This window comes from Blennius ocellaris, assembly GCF_963422515.1.
Source record: "Blennius ocellaris genome assembly, chromosome: 2".
In the NCBI taxonomy this organism is placed as follows: Eukaryota; Metazoa; Chordata; class Actinopteri; order Blenniiformes; family Blenniidae; genus Blennius; species Blennius ocellaris.
In genome coordinates this window covers 11138619-11161575 of record NC_137651.1, presented here as the reverse complement: position 1 = coordinate 11161575, position 22957 = coordinate 11138619, and the positions used below count along the sequence as shown (strand labels likewise).

The window sequence follows — 22957 nt, the reverse complement described above, 5'->3', positions numbered from 1 at the left end:
TTTTGATTAGTTTCTTGTCAAATAAAGCGATGCCTCAAGGACAAGAACTACAGTGCCCGAAATTTTAATTATGATCAAGAAAAGCGATAATGTTGGAAGCAGGGTCTTAAGTTCAGTAAGTTTTGTTGGAGCATGACAAAGCAGAGGGACATTGCAGACATATGGATTTTATTTCATTTAGAGCAAAGGAGGACAAAAATCGGCTTTTCCCTCTTTGTGCTCAATGTAATAAAAATGTGTTTTCTGCAGCAAGATGTTGGCACGTAAAAGGCTGAATCCATAAGAGTGAAGTAGCATCTGGATCTATATTTTGAAACTACATCTCTCGAGAAAGCTTATTCCACATGTGTGAATCAAAACAGTTGCATCTGTTCAAAAGGCTAAAGACACTGAAGAGTTTTGGTACGAGAAAAACAAAACTGAGCTAAAGGAGCATAAATAAGTCTCTCTCTACTCCCCACATTGCTGACAACTCTGTCAATCAAACTTTTTTTTTTTTTATGTGCAGGCATACCGTGAGAACCTTTTCAACTGCTGCAGGTTCAAACCGCTGAAAGTTTGAATTTGACGAATTAGAAAAGTTGAATTTTCTTCTTGATTTGGGTTGCAGCTCGTCACTGAGGGGGTGATGGCCAGTCCCAAAGCCAGAGCAGATGTTCAAATGCTCAATCCCCACATGTTTTTTCCCCCTGGAGCCCAACCGATCGCCTCCAAGAAAGGCCTGGGATTTTTTTCTCCCCCATCTCTACGTTGTCAACATATTACAGCGAAGCCAAATCTTATGAGACACACCAAGTGTCGCCGTTATCCAAAAGTGGTACTTTTTCGAGATTAGCACAGCCTAAAACAATTCCAAAAAAGTGTCTTTCTTTGGGTTTGTAAAGTTAGATTTGCACATGCCAGAGTAGGCGAAGAGTGTCGCTCGGTGTTTGGACCGATATTAAGTTTATATGAAATTATGCAAGGGAACTCAAGTCTTCTATAAATGTTTAAGACTTTAAGGATTATTTTTGTTGAAATTAAGGTCATGCATGCGTTACAATTTGCCATGTGATGCTGCATTCATTTACTTGTCTGATGGCCTTTTTTCTTGTTTTGACATGAGTTTTGTTTTTCCTGTGAAAACAACATGAATGCTAGAAAAGGAGCCGTCGCATTATCAAGTTTGAGGGGCTTACGAGTGCCAATTTAAATAAGCTGTGAGGTAAAACTTCGACTATAAAACTGTTCTATGACAGATTGAGTAGTAAATATAACAGTGGCTGAAGCCTTTTGTAATTGTTGAAAATCCTACTTGAATTTCTGTCGAACTTTGTACTCCAGTGACGACCATCACATGATAGTCCTCAAATTTTAGACACAGTACAAAGACTGAAAAAACCTTTAAAAAAACCCAACCTAATAGCTTATGTCATATTTTAAGAGATGAAAATTTTTAAGAGATGAAAATCAAGCCTGCATTTAACACCAATCCCATCTCGGGTATCTAAACCGAAAAATATTTTTGGAAATCTCATCAGGTTTAGGAAAAGGAATTGAGAATATATATATATATATATATATATATATATATATATATATATATATATATATATATATATATATATATATATATATATATATATATAAAAAACAGTTTAACTAGCCATCTTGCATTGTCAAATGTTATGATTTTTATGAGAATCGATAATGGAATCTGACTGCACACTTAATCCAGAAATGAAGAGAACGGTTTCCCAATATCCCAAAGGGCACAAATGTCTCCAAGGACACAGAGATAATTAACACACCTTCTGTAAGTGTTGCTGGAAAATGGCAGGAGACTGGGGAAGTAAATTAATTCTGTGGTTAAAAGGTCGAGCCGGTGCTAGCTGGCCAGACAGAAATAAAATAATAAGCAGTAATTAAAGTGAACTAAAGTGAACTCGTCACGTTTGATTCAGAGGGAAAGCTGAGCTCGTGTCTGTGTGACAGGAAGTGGTCAGGACCAGAGTGTGTGTGGTTATGTGTGTGTGTGTGCCGCATAGCAGCGCTGTCTATCTGTGCATGTCTGCAGCCCAAACATCTCGAAAGCTGTTTACACAAGTGGACATCTGGAGTAATCAGAAAACCCATGACAAACACTCCACATCCTGCCAGAGTACAAATACGAGAAGAAATTATGAAAAGAGGAGAGAGAGAGAGAGAAAACAGATCTTACATCTTCATCCAGGTTGGTTTGCTCCAGGTCAACAACTTTAAACTGGACCCTCTTCAAAATCTCCTCCAGGGACTCACATGCTCTGTAGTCCAACTTCTCACCTAAACACAGGAAAAAAACCCCCCCCAAACAAATAGACAGGCATTTGATGATATTATTCATGAGATTGAAAGGCGGGATTATTGCGTTTTCCTCAACAACTGGAATGTCCGAGACACGTCTGTGTTTTTTGGTGCTTACCTTTTAGATCCAAGCATTCATTTCGCTGCGTCAGGTCTTTCAGTTCCTACAAAAACAAAAAGCAGCAGCGTTGGAAGGAGCCGATCACATGACTTTCCCCTGGAGGCGAACTCCGTTCGAAACGTTGAAACATTTGCGTCACAGAAGACAATTTCATTAATCAGTGTTTGAGCATAAAGCACATGTCGTGTGCAAACCGAGATCAGCCTGTGTCCAAAGACAGACGCGTGCAGGATGAATGAACTCGAGGCCCCCCCCCCCAGTGCTCGTCTCTACAGGTGTGTTGTGGTGAAATGCTGCATCAGCCTCAGCTCTGCCATCTTTGACACGTAAAGCTTGTTACATAAGGGGCTGTGCCGTCACTAATGCCAGTTTTCATTTGCGGGCAGACACTCACCACAAACTGAACCACAAGTGTTTATGTGTCGGACTACAGATGTGGACCAACGGCTTCTTTCTTCTACATGTAAAACTTCACTTGGTTTTTTTATTTAGAATTCATATTGAACCATTTCCTATACCTAAATTACAATAAAGCCATTTTCACAGTGACCCGCCCATCCTGACCCTGCTTGGTGGGTGGGAGTTGAGTGCGAATGTGTTCAAACAGCCTGAGGACCAGGGTGAGCCAATGTCAGGCTTCCAGGCTTGGTGTTGGGTTGGACTCGCAGCTGCATGAACAGTGCACACAATAAAGGTCGACCTCACTCGATTGCCTCGCCAAAATTAAATTAGAAAACTCCCACGACAACTATCAACATGAACCAGGCCATTATGAAGGAGCAACACAAGTGTTAGAAATTCAACTGAAAACAGCAATGAACTGGTAGGATGGAGACAAAAAAGGGAGCTTGTGTTGTGCGGTCTTCTCTTTGATGACGTTATCAACTAAAAGAAATTGCAACTTGCACATCAGAGAGGTAGGAAGGAATGCGGCTTGCTTCTTGTGATTTCAACCAGGGTGGCCGTTAAAATCTGTAAAATGCTGATGTGTCACAGACTCCCGCCCATTTCAAGACTCAGATTACCAGGTCAGTTTCAGTGTCAAATTGTAGAGAAGTATTTTCTTTTGTTTCGCAGTGCTAAAGTCAAGTTTGGAGGCAGCATTAAATATTTGATTTGCATCAACCGTAAGTTGCATCAGCCTGATAAGTTAAGTAATCAGTACGACACGACGTGAAAAGGGCTGATAACTAAAAATAAGAAGGAATGCGATTGTGACACGAGGCTTTAAACAAGGATTGCTATTGGGTTTGACCCACTGTAATGTTTTTGATGCAGTGTTGTGTGACTGGATGGGTTGAAACATGACACTCGCACTTCCTCTGGACCCAAACTTGCAAAGACGCAGACCAGAAGAGCTTCAGTCCGCATCGACTGCCATCAGTCCTTTGGAAGTGTGAGCTCAAACGCTCCCATACAAAACTATTTCTCAAAGCGTAGCTCTGGGTTTTCACTCCAAAAAGGTGGAGTGTTACAATGACAAGCATTCAAAAAACAAAAAAAGACTCCATAACCACCCTTCGGAAATTCTTCTAAAGCACTTTCCTTGATGCTCCTGTATTGCCAAAGACACGCAAACGTTCGCAGTCGAACAAGTTGGGACCATTAAAGACAAAGCTTGCATGTGTTTCGACTACAAACTGGGAGGCCCACTTCACGGGCAAGCTGACCGCTTATTTATCGAAAGTGTACAGCTGTTAATTCGCAAGTATTCCCCTGGACTATCACTTGTCCGATCATGTTGTCCACAGTAGCACAGAAACCCCCCCCCCCAAAAAAAAGACTGTTACACCTCTCACCCTGGTAAAACACCCACACAAACATGAAAACACATGAGTGCTGCCCTCAGAGCTATGTACCAGCAAATCCCCCTCTCCCTGCTGACTGCCCAGCCCATTCAGCATGAACCCCGTCACCCCTGCCCTCCTGACGTTACTTATGTGTTTGTACAACCCATACCGCCGCACCACATTCTGCCAGACCGTGCGCGATTCAAGAGCCCTTAAAAATTCTGATTATGCAACGTGACACGCGTTACACCTACAGCCATTTGTTGTCATGAGGCATCGGTTAATTAATCATTTGAAATCAGATGTTCTCCAGTATACATATACGGACACAAATTGTGGCATTCAAACAGCGAGTCGATCTTCACCTCCAATTAACTCAGGCACCTGTCAGTGAGAATGACTTTATCGGTGTAAATTCCTCAGTAGCAGAGCTTTCCAGCACCAGAAATAGTGCATGACGCAGGGAGAGCCTCAGCGCGAGTGGTGGTATGGCCGCGTCCACAGCGAGTGGACGGCGTGAAACTACCGTTTTAAAGTTTGTTGCCGTTTACTAAAGGTTGTGGTTACTCTCGCTATACGTTATCTGCATGTCACACAAACGGATCTCACAAAGAACGGGAAGGAAAAGCAGGGCAGCCTGACACGAGGTGAAGATGCCATCGAGTGTCGCGATGAATACAAACACTTTACATGCAATAATGTCATTTTGCATTGGAATATGTTCTTACAAATAACTTCGTAACGCTTCTGCACCGAGACCAGCAGGTATGCAATAAGGTTGATGCGACGACGTCTAAAACCAGTTGTAAATACAAGAGGCTTTATTTTGAAAATGACTGGATTCTCTTGTTGTGCTCTGGGTGGACAAAACAAATATTGTCGGCGGAGCAGAGCGAGACGCTCTTGAGAGGAAACGCCAACATTTACGAAGACGCCCGTGGATCACGGAGCGCTGCGCTGCTCCTGTGAAGCGCCGCGCTGCTCCTGTGAAGCGCCAAAGTCCAGCTTGACGCGACTCGGGCCATTCAAATGTTAAATGTTGTTGAAGGCGGTCAGAAAATGCACTGGCTGAAAACTGTTGGGTACTCAGGACATTGATAGTGCGCCACGGCTTCTGCTTTGTCAAGATGTTCCTTATCACTGTGCTCCCTGAGCTCCATCTCCACCAGCCTTGTGATTGCAGCCACGCAACTCTACCTCGCGAGTGCAGAATGAGGGCAAAAGTGATCATCAAGGGTCAAATACATTAACGTGGAGGCCATGAATTCAGGCAGTCTTTTAGCTAAAGATTAATCATTCACATTGAAATTCAGATTAATTTGCAACATACTGCACAGCCTGAAGGGAAAACTCAGCTCAAGAGAAATTGTTACATTTTAGGTTTATTACACGTGAACTTAAATATTTCAAGCCTTTTGTGTCTCCATTTGAGCTCCTATGTTATCAAAATCACCTTTTTTTTTAACCATTTCATGAGTTTTTAAACCAAAGGCCATATTTATCACAACTTAACGTTTTAAACCTTTGTTTATATGCATTCAAAAACAAACGATGAAACAATTACCTCTCAGATCATTTTTTTTTTTTTTTTTTAGCTGCACATGTATTTGTACTGCAAATTCAAGCTGCATTGAAGCCCTCTAGTCTGAGAACCTTCTGCAAACCCAATTTCAAAATGGCATGGAATCAGTGAAGAACTATGGCAATTACTTGCAAAGAAAAGAATATCTGGGCCACTTACAAGGGTACTTGTGGAATTGTAATGCACATTAGCCTCATATAACGGCAGCCATTCTACGATGAGCAGGACGACTGCTTTTCTGAAGCAATGATGCCTGTCGGTGCTCTTAAATAGACCTGTAATGTAATCTGATGAACAAAAACGCAGTTTGATACACACCATAAACCACCACTTTGTACTGGCCTTTACAAAAAAGAAAAGAAAAAAGAAAATATTTTAATATCAGAAAGATCATCATGTGCACAAGCGCTGAACAGTGTGTGCTGTTTGAGCCATTAAGACTTGGGGCAATATTGAAGTGCTCCTTCTTTCCTCTTCCTTCAGATGAAGCCATGTTTCAAGACTCGTGACTAATCGGATTCATTGTGATTTGAAACTATCCTCAAATCTAGCTCGAAAGGAACCAAGTCTTTGAGAGGTCTCTTGTGATACTTAATCCATCTTGTGATATAATCTAAAACGAAAAGTCTAAAAAAAAAAACTTGGGAAACAAAAGTCGAGAAACATTGCACCCGTTATAGAAGGTTACACTCTATGATAGAAAACTTTATGTTCTTCGGTATCTTTATGATATTATGTTATTTTTACAGTTTATTTTGGTATGTTCCCAAATGCACTCCAACATGCTTTCATAAGTCTCAAGACATTTCAGTGTTTTGTCTTCAACTACTTGGGTTGCTTGTATCTAAAAGAGTTCTTTGTAATTATAAGTAAACGCAGGTTTCCGTACACATTCATTAGGTGCCCGACTGGTTCAAAGACAATGGAAACTTGAAAGGGAATGCACTTCAGACTGAAAACCTTCAGTTTAAGTATACAAATGTGAAGCACGGCCTTCAATTATATATTTACATTGTGTAAAATATCTCAGACTGGTGTATTATAATGCAAGTTTATAGTGAAAGGTGTCTTGGTTGTTTTCAAATTCATTCTGCAGGAGAGGAAAACAGCCCCAAACATACAGCGAGTGTTCAAAAACTACTATCAGCATAAAGAGGAACACTGGTTCCTGGAAGTAATAGTCTGGCTGCCATGAAGCCTGTTCAGGTTTAGTTTCAGTGTAGTTTACATTGACAGACAAATTATACTTCATGTTTGACTGGTGACCCGTCCAAGGTCTCGCAGCCTTATAAGTCAACGAGATTCAGCTGCCAAGCAACCTTAAGTGGGAATAAGAGACCAAGTGAGAATTATAGACTTTCACTACATCATCAACAGCACTGCTAAAGAACAATATATTACTGGAGTACACTCTGCAGCATCTGACGAGTGGAGGTTCCTGCATGTTTGGTAAAAGTGAGCGAGCACTCCGACTGCATGAAAGACGTTGCATAATTGGGGGAAACCGCTTGGTACGAGAATCTGCAGCAGCAGAAATGTGACACAAGGCTCCCAAGTGTCCAGGTTTTCAGACTCCGGTGGGAGTTACTGCAGAACAAGCATTCAACACGCAGCCGCTAAATAGTGACCCTTATAAACTCAAAGACATGCAAACAACTGGCCAGAAATGTACATAACCTGTCGGGGCCCCTGGCGAGCGGCCACGTGTACAATCCATTTGGACTTAATAAAGAAAGCATTTATAGTGCGCGCGCGCGTGTGTGTGTGTGTGTGTGTGTGTGTGTGGGGGGGGGGGGGGGGGGGGGGGTCTATGTGGAGAGTTACTTCAAGGATGACGAAGCAGAAAATGGAAGAGGTGGTGTAGAGGACCGGCCACTTCAGGGAAAGATGGAAAGACGCCGGCCTTTGAAAACACGTCTAATCACAAAAAAAGATACGGTGGAGGATCCCTTCGTGGCAATGTAACCACACAATATGAACAACTGCAGTTTACAGCAGTAGCCTCGCACGATGATGTGCATTTCAACAAGTGGCTGGCAAGTCAACCTGGGCTGACTTCGACCAAGTCGAGAGCGCATGTTGGGGGGGGGGGGTTTCTTTGCAGAATATCCTGAATCACAAATGTGTTCGCATCTGGGGCTCCCCCTTCCCTCTCTATTCATCACTTGCTAACCTGCGGGCACAAAGCTCCAGTGGAGAGGCCCAGTGAAGGGTTTACGGCGTGTACACAGGCAGCAACAAAATGTGTGAACGTGTTCCTGGCTCCACAGCCAACGCTTCCCCCCCCAGTCAGTCTGAGGACGGGCAAAGAGTGAGTGCTGCCGCACAAACGCAAGGTAAAGGCAGGTAGCTACAAGTTTGCATACACAGAGTTCTCCAGTTATCGGCTCCAATATTAAAATGCTCCACAAAGCTCTCAATTATAGGAGCAAAACAAGTCTTGGCTTTTATTTTCACATGCCAAAAATCCAAATAACACATATTCTCCCCTTTCCAGCACATTGGTAACTCGTGATACTCGTCAAAAAGTCTTTTAAAATGTCAAGCCTAAGAAGACAGAGAGAAAAAAACAACAACTTTAAGTTGAATAATCTTGTCGCTCCACTTCTAAAAGACGGTCTCCACACTGCTGAGTGGCACCGACCTCTCATACAATGTATTACTTGGAAAAAGCTAACTAAATATGACTTCAAGAAGCATGCCATCCAGATAAATAAAAATGTTTACCCCATCACTCAAGATTTAACAATGAATGGAAGGAAAAACAGACATTCAAAATAGATTTGATCCATTTACAAGAAGTTCACTGTGCAGCAGCACATAAAGACAATCCATACCAGATTTGACTGGAACATCCAACATATTTGAATGTTCAGCAGAAAACAATTAAAGCACTCGGTCAAATCTACCAGCAAAGCAGTGCCGTCTTCTCCTCAGGGAGCTTCATTACTGGAGGCCCTCCGTCAACCAGGTGCTGCAATTGTGTTTTTGTTGTTTGGTCGTTGCACCATAAATGTATTCTTCTTCCACCATGTATATTATTCGTCAGCCATCAAGTGCTGTAATGTTGCGAACCATAATGCAGGTTATTGTCATTTCTTGGAGGACAATCAACAGGTTTGAGAAAGTGAGATTTGTTCACAGCTGTTAAGGTAGTTTTTTTTTTTTTTTGCACCGACAGCTGGTGGCACATTGTATGAAGTGTCCATACTGAGTGAGAGTAATAGCTCTGGAGAATGTCTGAGCCACAGGCCACAGTCCCCTGACAAAACTGGCCTACTTATAAATATAGTTAAACAGCCCTGCTGTACAGTGCGTGTTATTTATACATATACAATTGTTTTCTCAAGTTTAAAGCTGGTGAGGAGACGACGGTAAACCTGCCTTCTTGAAAAAAGGGGGGCGTTCCCACCGCGCTCTATTGAAATTAATTCATATTTACTCTTTGCAACAAAAACACATGTGACAATCAGTGGAAACATCTACAGAGGAAATCATTTGAAAACAATAGCAATAGAAATTTAGCGTGAGCCCCAATCCACATACAAAAAGGCACGAGGTCTGCAGAAATGTAAAAACAAACATCCCTGAGGCTTCCCCGACTGGATTTGAGGAATTGCTGTTACTGAGGGATTATAGGACACATGACTGTGCTGGCGAACGCACAAGAGACTGCAAAAAAAAAAAAGAAAAAAGAAAGAGACACGAAATGCCACCAGGCTTCGTGTTTGGGAGAAACAAGCGTCCCTACTGGAAAAAGCACCCATCTGTGATCTCTGCAGGCGGCTATCTCAGCTCTTGTTCAAAGTCGTGCCCTCAGACCACAATAACGGGCTTCTGAAGTGTTTTCAGGACAAGAAGAAAAGACTTTGGGCTGCAATTCCTGGAAGTGAATTTTGTTTTAAAAGGAACGGTCACATTAACAGAGTAACGTTGGGTGGACTAACGGGCACTTCCGAACTGAACACGCTGGTTCACCAGCTTCTGAGTGTACAGGACAGCACAGTGGCGCCATTACTTACTAGTTGTATCTCTCCTCTGGCCTTGTGATGAAGTTGTTTTTTGATTTTGAGGTTTTCAGCGTGCACTAAACGCTCAAAAGGCTTCCTTTGTTCAATGCAGACTCTTCGGTGTCGTCAAGCCACAGTGTTATGAAAACACCTACAAATGCACAAGTACCACTTACTCGAATTATTGAGTTCCATTTTTCTTTATCAACTGTATCAATTGTTCAGCAGGCTGGGCTTGTGAAGTCTCCCTCCTCTGCCAGGAGGTTTAGTGCGAGATTATGACGGCCCATTAGAGGTGGCACACAAATCGTGATTATGGTGAAATGGGCCTCGTCATTCATCAGCTTTCACGCAGGGTTTATTTTTAGCATTTCAGACAAAGTCCAAAAGTGAATCCAGTCGGAACAGCCCGAGTTACGCAAGAGAGAAAATAACCATATATAAACAATCGTGTCGTATCATACGCCGGTTCGTGAGTTTGTGTACCACTCGGCCTTACCTGTATCTGTTTGAGCACTTTGGGTATGGGTTTACAGTTGAGCTTCTGACAGGCCTGTTTGTAGGAAGAGAGGATCTCCTCCACCGTCACATTCTGAGCTGCGAAAAGAAATCACATTCCAAATGTGAGGATCTTTTTCCACTGATCTGATTTGCTACGTCAGTCACTTTCTGAAATAAACAAACAAGCGACAGAACAAAATCCAAAGAAGATCTACCCAACATTCTTCTTTAGCCTATACCCTTTAAATATTCCATCAATAAATGCTACTTTTTATCTCTACTCTTAATTATGTAGTTTATTATATTTGAAAGAAAACGGAACAAAACAAGAACGGATACGATTTTTATGTCGATCATGCAGCTCATATACAACTGGAGGTGTGTGCTGTTGGAACATTATAGAAAAATGCATGAAAAAATGCAAAGTGGCTGTGCAAAATTTGCTTACTGGCATGTTGCTGTGACGTTTTCAAACCTACTGATCTTGAGAGCTTAGCAGTTCATTCTCTGGATGCACTCCCTGCACAAGCCGTGTTGCTAACATCCAAGACCAAACAAACAGCATTGAGGACATAAGTGCATCTGAAAAAGAATGTTGACCTAGCGTTTCAAAGTAAATCATTGTCAGATATTTCTTTACTCAGAACATAAACTGCAGCTTCAAGCATTGAGACATCCAGTCACAAATACATTGGGATACTGTATTATGTGGTTTCAAGGCTTAAAAAAAACAAAACAAAAAACCGTCCCTTGATATCAAATCTATTTTGAGGAAAACTCAAAGTCAGGGGGTTCTGTTTTCTACCACAACGGCACAATACAGTTGTGATCAACCAGAAATAGAGGTTTATTAAAAGACACATCTTAAGCAACATTTAGGCCCAGCAATAGAAACGCAAAACCTTTTACTTGGCAGTTTGTGAAACGAGTTACAACTTCACCTGGGAAAATAAAATGCGGGAGCTTAAGTTTGCATATTCTGACAAGTTCCGAGTGGATTTGGGGGATTGAAGAGGAACAAACAGCCTTATAAGCTACAATAAGCAAGAGTGAAAAAAAAAAGAAGCTTGAAATATTTTAGTTTGTAATAAATAAATTAAATTATTTCGTGTGAATTCAGAAGATTTCTTTTCGGATGCATGTGTATGGGTACAACTTAAACCGATCTTGTGACGATCCAGCGGATCCACTCAAGTACAGCAACGAGTCAATCTGCAGAAAGCCAGCAATTAACTCGTCTAAAGGATTCCCTTTCTATTTTTTCAACGAGGCAAAACTTTGACCACTTTATAAAAACGATTATACTCAAAAGTCTTTACGAAGTTCTTTAGTTCTCCACAAAAATAATGAAGTCAATGTGCTGCTGGTAAAGACCAAACAACACATTTCTGGCTGTCGCTCAGGCTTTTGAAAACACTCCATGACTGAAGACTAAACAAAACAGATTGAGAAAAAAACCCCCTGATAATTTCATAATACCAACAGACAGTTGTATAACAGTTACAGTCACGTCTAATAGCGGCCTTTTCCCATGTTCTTCTGACGGAGAGGTTCAGAAATTGTAAGCACTCGAAAGGCTCCGCTACTTAAGTGAGCAAAAAGAAGGTATTGTTCTTGGTGTGTGTGTGTGTGTGTGTGGGTCAGCCGCTGTTACCATCTCAGACTGTTGTGGGGGGCCTAACTCCAGTCACATGACGGGGCCACATTCACACTCAGCTGGGAAAAGTAGAAAGGATTGACGAGAAACTATTAATGAAATTTACAAAAGGTGAGGAAATCGGACTATACCAACACAAGGCTTTTTGAATTTTCTTTTTTTTTTTTTTAAATAATGAACACACCCCATGTAGGAGAGTAAACATAATGAACAGTAGCAATATATGGGCTACTGTGTGTGTGTGTTTCCACTGCAGTCAGCATTTCCAGTTCTCTCACCAAGGTGAGAACACGCCCGCCCCACAGTTCAGCTCCCCAAGTCTCCGGTCTCCTTCATCACTTTACCTCTCAACATCATCTCCCGCCACTGCCGTCAAGTGAGAAAGCATTGCTCCTGGCAGACCGCGGATCGGAGCTGTCAGACTGCAGCAAAAAAAAAAAAAAAATGGAGCTCCTGATCAATGCTTCAGCGATTCTGAAGTATGAGAGAGATGAGATAAAAGAGCGAGAAACTGAAAGGAGTCACAACACATATTTCCCTCGTTTTCAGAACCAAACTAAGCCTCCTTTGCAGAAACTAGTGTAGAAGCTGATCCTGCAGCACACGATCCATACAGTACAATATATGCACACCACATAGATTTGGTCAGAAAATGCCAAACAGAAGCATAAAACTTGGCGTGCACTCAAGAAAACTGCCTCACGAGCTTCCATTCCACGCATGTTCACATCATCTTTTACATATTTGTCATCAGAGAGCTGCATTCACAAGCCTCACAAAACGAGCCATTAAAGGTCATACGGTCACTGCTAATCAGCCGTTTACCGGGAAACATGCCTCCGACTGCTCCACTAGACTTGGGAAATGTTAGTAAAACAGAACAAAAACACCACCCCACTTTTTGGAATCTTCCAATTGCTTGGTATTAAGCTCTAGAAGGGCGTCAATACAGCAAACAATACCTGAGAACATGTGATCCGTTTTTATCGCTATTCCGTCACTAATGAACGCTTATTCTCATCTGTAGGATCTTTAGCACCAGCTGTGGTTATATGGAGCATAAGTCATTCGATTATCCACTGATCTGACTGAAACAGCATCATGTTAAGTCTTGACATTGAAATTGTGATTGATTTGAGGCTGTGGTGGAGGCCTATTTATATGATCCGATCAGCGAAAACGTTTCAGATACGTTTTCACTGTCAAAGCTTTGTGCGTAATCTCAGATCGATGGGAGAAAAAAAAAAACAGTTTGATGCAGGCGAAAACCCGTCATAAACGTATAAGGATTTAAAAGACGAGAGAGGCTGAACTGTGTCTTGGGAGTTTCAAAGGATACTGCCGTGTTTTCACAATGCAAAGCATTATGGGACTGATCGATTGACTCTGTCTAATGATTCTTTCAGATTATAATCCAGCCCAGAAATCTGATCACTTTATTCAGTGTTCATATAAACAGAACAATCTGATAACTCAATGGGAAACAAGACAAACTGGGGAAAAGGCAAGCATGTAAATGGAGTAACTGTTGATTTAGTTCTACGTAACATTTCCATATGGTGTTAGAGGACAGCACTGACCTGGATACAGTTCAGCTGTACCCGACTAACAGATCAGAATGAGTGGTGCAGCGAGGAGGAAGAAATCCCCCATCTTGCGTCAGACCTACAAAAGCATCCAGCTCTGACTGATGACCACATGATCAAACTGGTGGTTTTTACTACCAGGAACTGAGGCCTGCGTTGTCTGTATAAAGCACATGAGTGAGACTCCCATTCTGCACCGAAAACCACTTCACTACTGCAGACACCAGGAAACTGCAGTTTGAAAGAGAACAAAGTTCATGTTTGAAAAAGGACGGCCTGTCGTTACTTTAACATGATCAGTCGAGTTACGCACCGATATTAAATCTGAACCTTGATTGTGCTTCTAAGAGGGAAGCACAAGGCATTTAAACACTTCGTATGAACAGAAAAGGCTCAAAAAAGATTTTTGTACAAATGTTTTATGGTTAAAGTAGCATTGCTACAATTAAAGATAAGTAAAATACTTAATGACAACATGTAAAACAAATGCGTTTCTCCATTTTAGGATGCTACGGAGTCAAACAAACATCACATTTTCTTGCCAAAGACTTTAAATGGCTTGATCTCCCCACTGCTTTGCTCACCAAACCATGAGACAGCACTTATTCAGAACCCCATGTTTCATCTCGACAAGGACACATGGATTTATTTGTCACATTAATAAACCTCGTGTGCATAGGAATAAAATGTTACGAGAATTTCTCATTATAAAGGCAACTACAAACCTCTCTCATCAACTTCTGGAAGAAAAAGTCTGATGCACAAGTTTACAGAATATCTTCCAACTTTCTTCACAGATTAATTGGATGACTTCTCAAAACATCAAGTATAAACAAGCATTTTCATACATTCTTGGGAAGTCAGACACAGGTATACTGAAGTCTCCCAAAGAAATGCAAAGCCTCTGCAGACATAAATACAGACGGTCTCCCTATATGTCAAGGACTCAAGTGTTTCTTTGCTTTCTCAAGTTTTACATCCTCATTTGTTCAGAAATTATTTAAATCAGTGCCTTAACATAAACACTGGTGATCTTTAAATGATTCTCTGCATAAATCCACTCAGTTCTTTGTAGGTTTATAATACAGATTAAACATACACTAAAAATCAGTTGCAATTACACTAATTAGTTACTTTACTAAGTCACAATGTGTTTTTATTTCACCCAATTAATGCAAGTTGACAGTTGTGCTTGATCTGCAAAAAGAGTGTGAGCACAGCTCTTTGGCTTTAACCTAAAAGCAGCACCGACCAGTGAGGAAACGAGCAGTCCAGTAAAATTGTACAGTACACTTTGTGCGTTCCAGTGAACACCGTGTCCTTGGAAAAGTGTTTTTGTAGAGAGGCGTTGTGGAGTATGGATAAACATTTCCTGAGGGGCGGGGAGGTCTCATGCCAAATACACAATACATTTATACATTAATTACAGAATGCAAGAAGATCAGAAAGATGGAACACGGATAGAAAATAACTATTTAGTTGAAAGAAAAAGGCCGATGCTGAACTCTGAAGGCTGAACTCTGCACAAGGAGCCTCTCCAATGTCTCCAACTGAAAAGTACAAAAGAAGAACTCGAGCAACTAAAAACTACTTGGGAGGTAGATGCTTGCGGTTTGAACCGGAGCAAAAGATGCAAGCTTCGGCTCGGCAGGATCTTTAAGAGCCGAGCTACAGCTGCTGCCCGCCTTCCCGCGCGCGCCGACTTTGTTTTATTGCACTCCCTCCAGTGCTGCTGGTACATGTACAGAGGGAGTGGCAATGAGGAGGTAAACGGAAGAAGGGGGAGGGAAAGATGGGTCAGGACTGCTCCAAACAACATAGCAAAAAAAAAAACAGGCCAAGAGCTGATGATATGCAGAATATCTCCTCGAGTAGATGGCAGCAGCAGTCAAGCAATACAATCAATATCTACAAATGCAGAGGAAATGAGCACGTACACATCTGGGACACGAGCTTGGAAAATGCACTGAAAGTTGAAGAAGCATGGATGGAGGGTGAAGGGTTTGACTGAGACCTGAAAGTCACAGATAAGTCAGAGCTGTTACAATCTGTGCCTCTTCTTAAGTGTTTATACCTTAGGCAAAGAAATAGCGTTTCTTTTTTTCCTGAAGTATGTGAGATGAAAAAGTCAATTCGTGATAACGCAAACCACAAGGCTGGACTTAAACCCTCCACCTGCTGAAAGTTCTTATTTATTGACCCATTTGGGAGGACAAGCCACCCCCCCCCCCAAAAAAAAGCAAGGAGTCTCTCCTAAAAACAAACCTTTTTACAGAGTACTGTGTTTTTAAAACGCACCGTCATCGAAGATGATAGCCTGAGGAAAGAGGACGGGTAAAGAAGAAGCAAAGTTCATCTCCTGAAAAGGCTGCATGACATTTGGCTACCTTGATATTTTCATTGTGGGGGGGGGGAAACAAAACGGAGACCCGTGTTTGAACTAACTGCAAAAACGCCACAGCCAAGCAACATGCCCTCTTTCCCCTCGTTTTACTGCTGGCCATCATCTATAGTGCAAGAGCAACAACACACAACGATAACTCACTTGCTGCTTGTCATCTCCGAGCTGGAGAGTAAAACAAACATATTGTGTGTATATATATATATTTTTTTTTTTCAAACCACAACTCTGCAGGTGCAGGTTTACTGTGAAGTTGACCAAACATGTTTCAAAAATCCCAAGAAAATCGAATCCACAGAATGCTGCACTGAAAACATTTGGATATCAGTAAAAGATGAGCCAACCCGTAATTGCCGTCACGCCATGTTCAGGATCTCTAACCCTCAAATGGACACTCGTCCAGCCAAGATTTACACACACTGAACAGAGGTCAAATGGGAAAGTATGCACTCAAACGCAGTGGGATAATTGGTGTGAAAATGTACTCAGGATAATTGAGTTGGAAGTCGAGCCTCGTCACAGCTCAATATGCATGGTGAACAATAGAACCGGATTTAGCATCGCCGGGTATCTCCCTCGGTACCAGTAAACACTTGCCACATGGCAATGTTGTATACATTGTAAAAACAGCCATGTGTTCTGTGAACATCCGCAAACGGGCATGTCATTTGACCTCAAGTGGAAGACCTCAACATGTCTCAAAGGAGAAACTCAAGTCAAGTTCTATACTGTTGCCACACGTGTTCAAGATAGCGAAAAGAAATTCCACCAGAAAAAGAAAAAAAAAAAAGGCAAAATTACAGCTTTACTCTATATATAACTTTACATTACGCTGGTCCCAGGAGGTCTGCAGGACAACCGTCCAATCACAGGCCAGATCTAGCTGTGTGTCATGTGTATGTCTCTAAAAAGCAAACGATAACTAATGACCAACAGAAGTTGAAAATGGAGGCTGTAGCACTAACCCATCCCACTTTAATAAGCAGTCATTCAATCAAAACAAAACCAGCCAATCCATTTCTCAAAAAAGAATTCCTTTAAAGAAAAATGAAATTATAGACATCAAAGAACAATTATAGCGAGTTCATACCCACTAGATGTACAGTACATCACTGGAAAAAATAAGTCTGAATAACATTTACAGACTTGCAGAAAATTGAAAGATCTCTGCATTGTTTGTTCGCCGTGACTGATAGTCTGTAATGGTTTGTGGCCGATTGATGGAGCTTCCAATCATGAATGGACTAAATCATGCAGTCATGGTCATCAGTTCAGAGCTGCAATTAAGAGTCCACTCAAGGATATTGAAATCAACAAATTAATAGTGTTGAGCTTTTTTTTTTCTTCTTAGTAGGGCTTGATGTCTCCAATTCAAGCTTCATAGGTATACATCAGATTCCTTTAACTCCCCGAAAATCATAATGGAATACATGACAGTTGTGAACGAGCAGTTCGGACTGGACTTTTGAGGTTGTAGGTCAGGCTTTGAGACGGAACATTTTCACACACATTTGCAACATATTCAAGATCAAATAATCAATACTTTGATGAGCAGATAAATCAACAACGGAAAACATTCAACAGTAAATCAGTTCCACTAGTTTACAGGTTGCATTTCATTACGACTCCTTCCTTGTCAGCATGTTGTAATTAAAGTATTGACCTGTTGCAGTGCTGCTACACACAGCCAGCTGCTTTGGGGTCTTGGGGCGATTGTAAACTCAAGGCAGCAGAGGAGGTCTACCTGCAGTAAATTAGAATTCTATTACTTAACATGAACAACTGGCATAGCTTGGAACAAGTACAGATGTACAAGTTCAGAGGAAGAGCGCCGTGTTGAAAGCTCCCTGCAAGCCGAGCATTGAATGACGGCGGCTCGAGTCGAGAAAACCTGCTACTTCACTTCCACGCCTTAACTGCTCAAATTGTGCCGCACGACATTGTTTGCAAGAGCGCCCGTTTCGAAATAGCACACCTGAGGTTAGAGGAAGCATAAGGAATAATCATTTTGCCCTGACTTTGGAGCTCTGGACCAGTTCGTGGTGAGGACGCCAGCCCACTTTGCCAGAAGGGCCTGGGCGGCGGCGTTGGTCACAAACAAGCCTCTTGCGCACATTATGTGCAACAGCACAAGCGTCCTCCAGAAGTGACAGCGCTGTAACACAAGTGTAACAACACTGTAGCGCTCGCCTTTTTAGACCGCTGGCTTTTTCGATCAACCTTTGAGTGTGGCCGATTAGATTAGGTTAGACTTTTGGCTCGACATGTTCATTATTGTACTAATCGGCCCCCCCTTTTGTGCACGAGGCTGATTTTACAGCAGTTGGCTTGTAAACATGTGTTTTACATTCGCACTGTGACATAACATGTAGATGTCTTCATACATTTTTCAATTAGATTTTTTCCATGTTTTTACTGCTAATGCACAGTTTCTTCCAATGTTGACTCTTGAGAGTTACAATATTTATCTACCTTTGCATACCGATGAAAAACAACATGTCACAGTAAGTCCACAAAACAGAGCTGCGGGGCAAACGTTCGAGCCAAAACATATGGTCTTGGTTTAACAGGCCTTCATACATGAATGACATAAATTGAAGTATCCAACTTCAAATTTCAGTCCAGTAAAATGTCAAATATAAGCTCAAAAAACGTAGTCCTTTTAACAGGCCAAGTGTCGCGACATAGATTTTTTTGATAAATTCAAATTTGCTTACTTCATCAGGACTTCATGAAGGTTCTTGAACAGTTTTGCAGTACGCTTCAGTAACGTGCAAAAAAAAAAAAAAAAAAGGAGTCCTTAATAACGGTTCTTGATAATCTTGTTAAAATTTGTTAATTTTCCTTCGACATCATGAAAAATGTTTCGAAGGGTCTCGTATCTTGCAGAACGCTGAAGTGCTATACGATTCTGAACTAAAATATCCGTCACTTCAGAAACCACCGTCTTCGACGGCAGGTGATAAATATTGAGTTTCCAACTACACCACTCAGCCGTGGATTACTCTGCTAAAGAACAGACTTAGGAGAAAATAAGGGCTTCACTGAGCATGCACACACTCATTTGCTTTCAAAGTAAAATACGCTCACTGACATGCATGTTAAGTATGTGAAAAGAGATTAAAATACACAACTAAAGAGTAATGTTCAAAGCATAAAGCCACTAAAACAGCTAAATCTTATTGATAAAAATGGCTAAATGGCTGAAATGACATATCAAACTCCTAAAAACAATAGACAAACTTAGTTTGGCAGATGGCGGGCCAAATGGGCATACATGTTGCACACATTTGAGAAAGTCATCCCATTTTATCTAACCATCTCAGATTGAGTCTTTTCTTTTTTTCAATTCTCCAATCAATTCTGCATAGCAAGCCTCCTGCCAAGAACACTGTGGCAGCTAATCAAAAACGATGCATCAATATGCAAAATGCAACGGCTAAAAATACAAGACGTATCCTCGTCTTTTGTAGCTGCACAACATCATGACACTTGCTGCAGTCTAAACCTCTTCCACCACCCACAAAAGGCCAGGAAAATAATAAAAATAAATAAATAAATAAATAAATAGACCCACGGAGGACCCACACTGTGAGTGTGGGTTCCAATACTTGACTTGGTTTATTGCTCATCTTACTGGGACACATGAGCGAACAAGTGTGTCACAGTCAAGTTTGAGAAAGAAAAACAAAAATCGTCTGCTACCTTCCCTCAACTGGCATGTCTCACAGTTTACTAAGGTTTAAGCTTGAAAGCAATCCTGCTGAAAGTTTATTTAGCTCGTTATGTCTGATGAATTACTCCGGCGGTTTCCCTTCGTGGCGGGTTTAGTAGCACTAGTCTCACCCACTCGGGTGTGTGTGTCGTCTTTCACTGTGTTGTATTGGCTTAAGTCAAAGCTGAGTGTGTAAGCAGGACTGTGAGGATTGTGAAGTAAGGAGCTTGTGGGGGACTTGGAACATTGCCACTTTGGTTCTACCTCCACCTATTTACACCTGGATAACCCTCTTCCCGGAAGAGGACCAACAAATGGTTTGTTTTCGGCTGTTCTATAACTAAATGTCATCAAGGTCACCTTCATTGTTCAAGCTTTTGAACAGAGATTTGAAAGACACCTAAAAAAGGAACCTACAGCAGCCCCAACTATTTTCTCGTGGAGCTTTTCAAAAGCCACTTGGTGTTTGACCCAAACCTCAAGGGCCTCTTTATACATGTTATTGTCATCTTTCATTGAGCTGGAAAGGAAAAACACCTGTTCAGAGGCAGCTGCCCTATGAGGGGTGTGTGCAACTGCAGGCAAGCAGCACATAATAATCTAATACCAGCCTTTGTTGTGCATTTTTGCAACAAATCACTTAAGACGCAGCAACAAATTTCTGGGAACAGCGGAGTAATCCTGTCTGACTTTAAGCGTCAAGGGCAATCCAGTTTGTTATGCATGTTGTTCATCTTCCTCTACCTCGCCGCCGTCTTCATCACTTTATGCATCCAACATGAAACAAAGTGCAAACAGGTGCTGTGTTTTCGGTCCTCACTTGCCGCGGCAAGAAGGAAACGAGGAAAGACGAAGGTTTGCATATGTGCAGATAAAGATGCAAGACAGACCGACGCATGAGAGATCTGGCACAGAGAAAGAGAGACGCCTTAGAAAAGTCATTGAACAAACTAATGTCTTGAGTTTCATCTCTTTGACTCGATTGGCTTCACCGGCAGACTGGAACGATGAGCTCACCGTGCCAACGGCTAAAGTAAGACTTGAACTGGTGGAAGATGGTACCAGAGTCACTCAAGACGACGCCTGGCAAAAACACATCTTGGTTTGCGCACATCTGGAGTTGCTGGATAGCTGTGACTGTAGTAAACAGTGATGTTTACGTATGCAGCAAGCAAATTACTGAATGGGTGTGGTTCAAAAAGGTCTTGGTGAATAAATATACTGTCAAATTTTGGTAGGATCAAAACACCCAAACATTTCAAGCTTTCCTACTCGTGGCTAAAACGGGGCGGCTTCATGTCATGTGGGGTGGTGATGTTGGATGGCCTGAGGTCGTCTTCTGAAAGTACGGGAGAAGTTTCAAGAGTGCTTCTCGCAACAGCTCACAGTGCGACGACTGCTATGACCCAACGTTGGTTGTGGCAAATAGCAACGTAGCAGAAAATGACGCAACAATCAGGTGTTTTCAGATACCCATTGTAATAAAAATGCAGAAAAGAGATGCCATCGCCGTCTTTTTCTACACCAGAGGTGTAGCAATAAATCTGGACAATTACTTTAGTAATTACGAACAACCAAAATGTGTCAGAGGCTTGGTCGACACTTCTGACCATGCCAAGATTAGAGCCTAAAGAAACCCTTCAGTATAACTGAACCCATCATGCGGTGGCTGGCTTTATCCTACAAAAGTGACAGTAATGCTATGTGTAAGTCACCCCGAGTTGATCGTTTACATGTCATTCATTAAGCTAAAGTGTGACTGGAAGGTGACGACCAGGAAACCAGACTTGACAGGTTACGTTCTGCAGTCGGCCGTTTTAAAGAAAGGTCTACAGCAACAGAGAAGATTAGACGCAGAGAAGAAAACACATGGACGCCAGGTGTTCAAACTAAAAGTAAATTAAAACCAGACCGTTTCACATGTATGGCCAAACCTTTTCAGTAGTCAGTGATTTGTTGCCCCGCTGATGAAAACAGGCCTGAGAGGAGCTCGTATGGTTGCACATATCGTCCGCGTGTTGCAGCCGAGAGATGAAAAACTGACGTCTATGTGGGAGCAAATTATTTTCATACGTGCTTGTATGTATTTACAAGGGGCATTGTTTACACTGAACAGCAGACATGTAAGATGTTGGAACATTTTGGCAAGCTTCCAGAGACGGTTGCGCCTGTCAGGGGGTGGAACACAGAAGTGCCGCCAGCTCCTACTTAACAAGTGGGTGCCAACGTTGAAAATAGCCCCCCTCTCTCAAGCTCCAGTCCTCTTCCCTGCCATTTCACACTGCAGTGCCGCGGATGGCGGCAGCGGCGTCATTCACACATGACAACTGGCAGCGTGAATTGTCAAAGGTGGGGCAAAACTACAGGCCTGTGGCAGAACAGCTCTGTGCTTGTACGAATCTGCATGCCAAGACGGCGACAGCAGATACGGTACAAAGATGATAAAGGTCCGGCTTTGAGCTACCTCCTGCTTAAATGCAGAAGAGCCCGAAGCCTTTAACCTTTATCTAATTTGATTGGCATAATCCGATACTGCGTCGGCTCAGGTTTGAACAAGGGTGGAAACATCATCAAGCAAACACACCAAATTTGATGGTTTCTAAAAGATGCAGCTCAAGAACTGGGCGCAGTGTGATCGCGCACAAACCCATCAATTCATTCCCAGCAAGTGAACGGATCAATAATCAACAGACTGAGGAAGAATAGCAAGCAAATGCAACATATTCTGGCTTCTCTGAAAACACACAAGCATCACACTACAGCTTTTTAAAATGGCAGGTTGTTCCGTTTCACAACAAGGACAGTATTGAAATCACAGTCAAATACTGTTGGACATTACAGCACGGCCATATGGATTTCATGCTTTTGGCAACAAGACACCGCTTGTCCATCACCAGAGCAGCCAATCTCAACAATCTCCCACATAAAAACACAAATCTGCCACACCAGATGGAGTGTGACGTTATTAGCAAGCATCAGTCTCCCGGGCTTCTTTATGCAGGGCGCAGTTGTGCAAAGTGTCGTCCACGAAGGTGGTATCTGTCACTTCCTCGTGAGGAGAGGAGCAGGTCAGGGAGAGGAGAGAGGAATTCCAGTCCAAAGTCTGATGACAGGTGACTGAGACACACTTCACTCAGGTGACTTGTTCACATTTAGGGTGAACTGGTTTTGTTCTCCAAAACTTCTGCAAGGTGTGGTTCAAAACATATGGCACAACATTTTCTGAAATTCGCAAGAAAAGGTGTGGGTGTGACAGGCAGGCCGGCGTGATT

General features: G+C 42.1%; 1 protein-coding gene across 2 annotated transcripts in view; it reads right to left on the bottom strand.

The window, feature by feature from the left end:
- ppp1r37 (protein phosphatase 1, regulatory subunit 37) overlaps positions 1-22957 on the bottom strand; it is a 42744-nt gene that overhangs the window by 14539 nt on the left and 5248 nt on the right. For both annotated transcript variants that reach the window (XM_080513514.1, XM_080513515.1), the window contains 3 exons: positions 10325-10422; positions 2441-2486; positions 2201-2301 (listed from right to left, as the gene is read on the bottom strand). In XM_080513514.1, coding sequence (XP_080369640.1) covers positions 2201-2301; positions 2441-2486; positions 10325-10422 — 245 coding nt within the window. The remainder of the gene's footprint in view (positions 1-2200; positions 2302-2440; positions 2487-10324; positions 10423-22957) is intronic.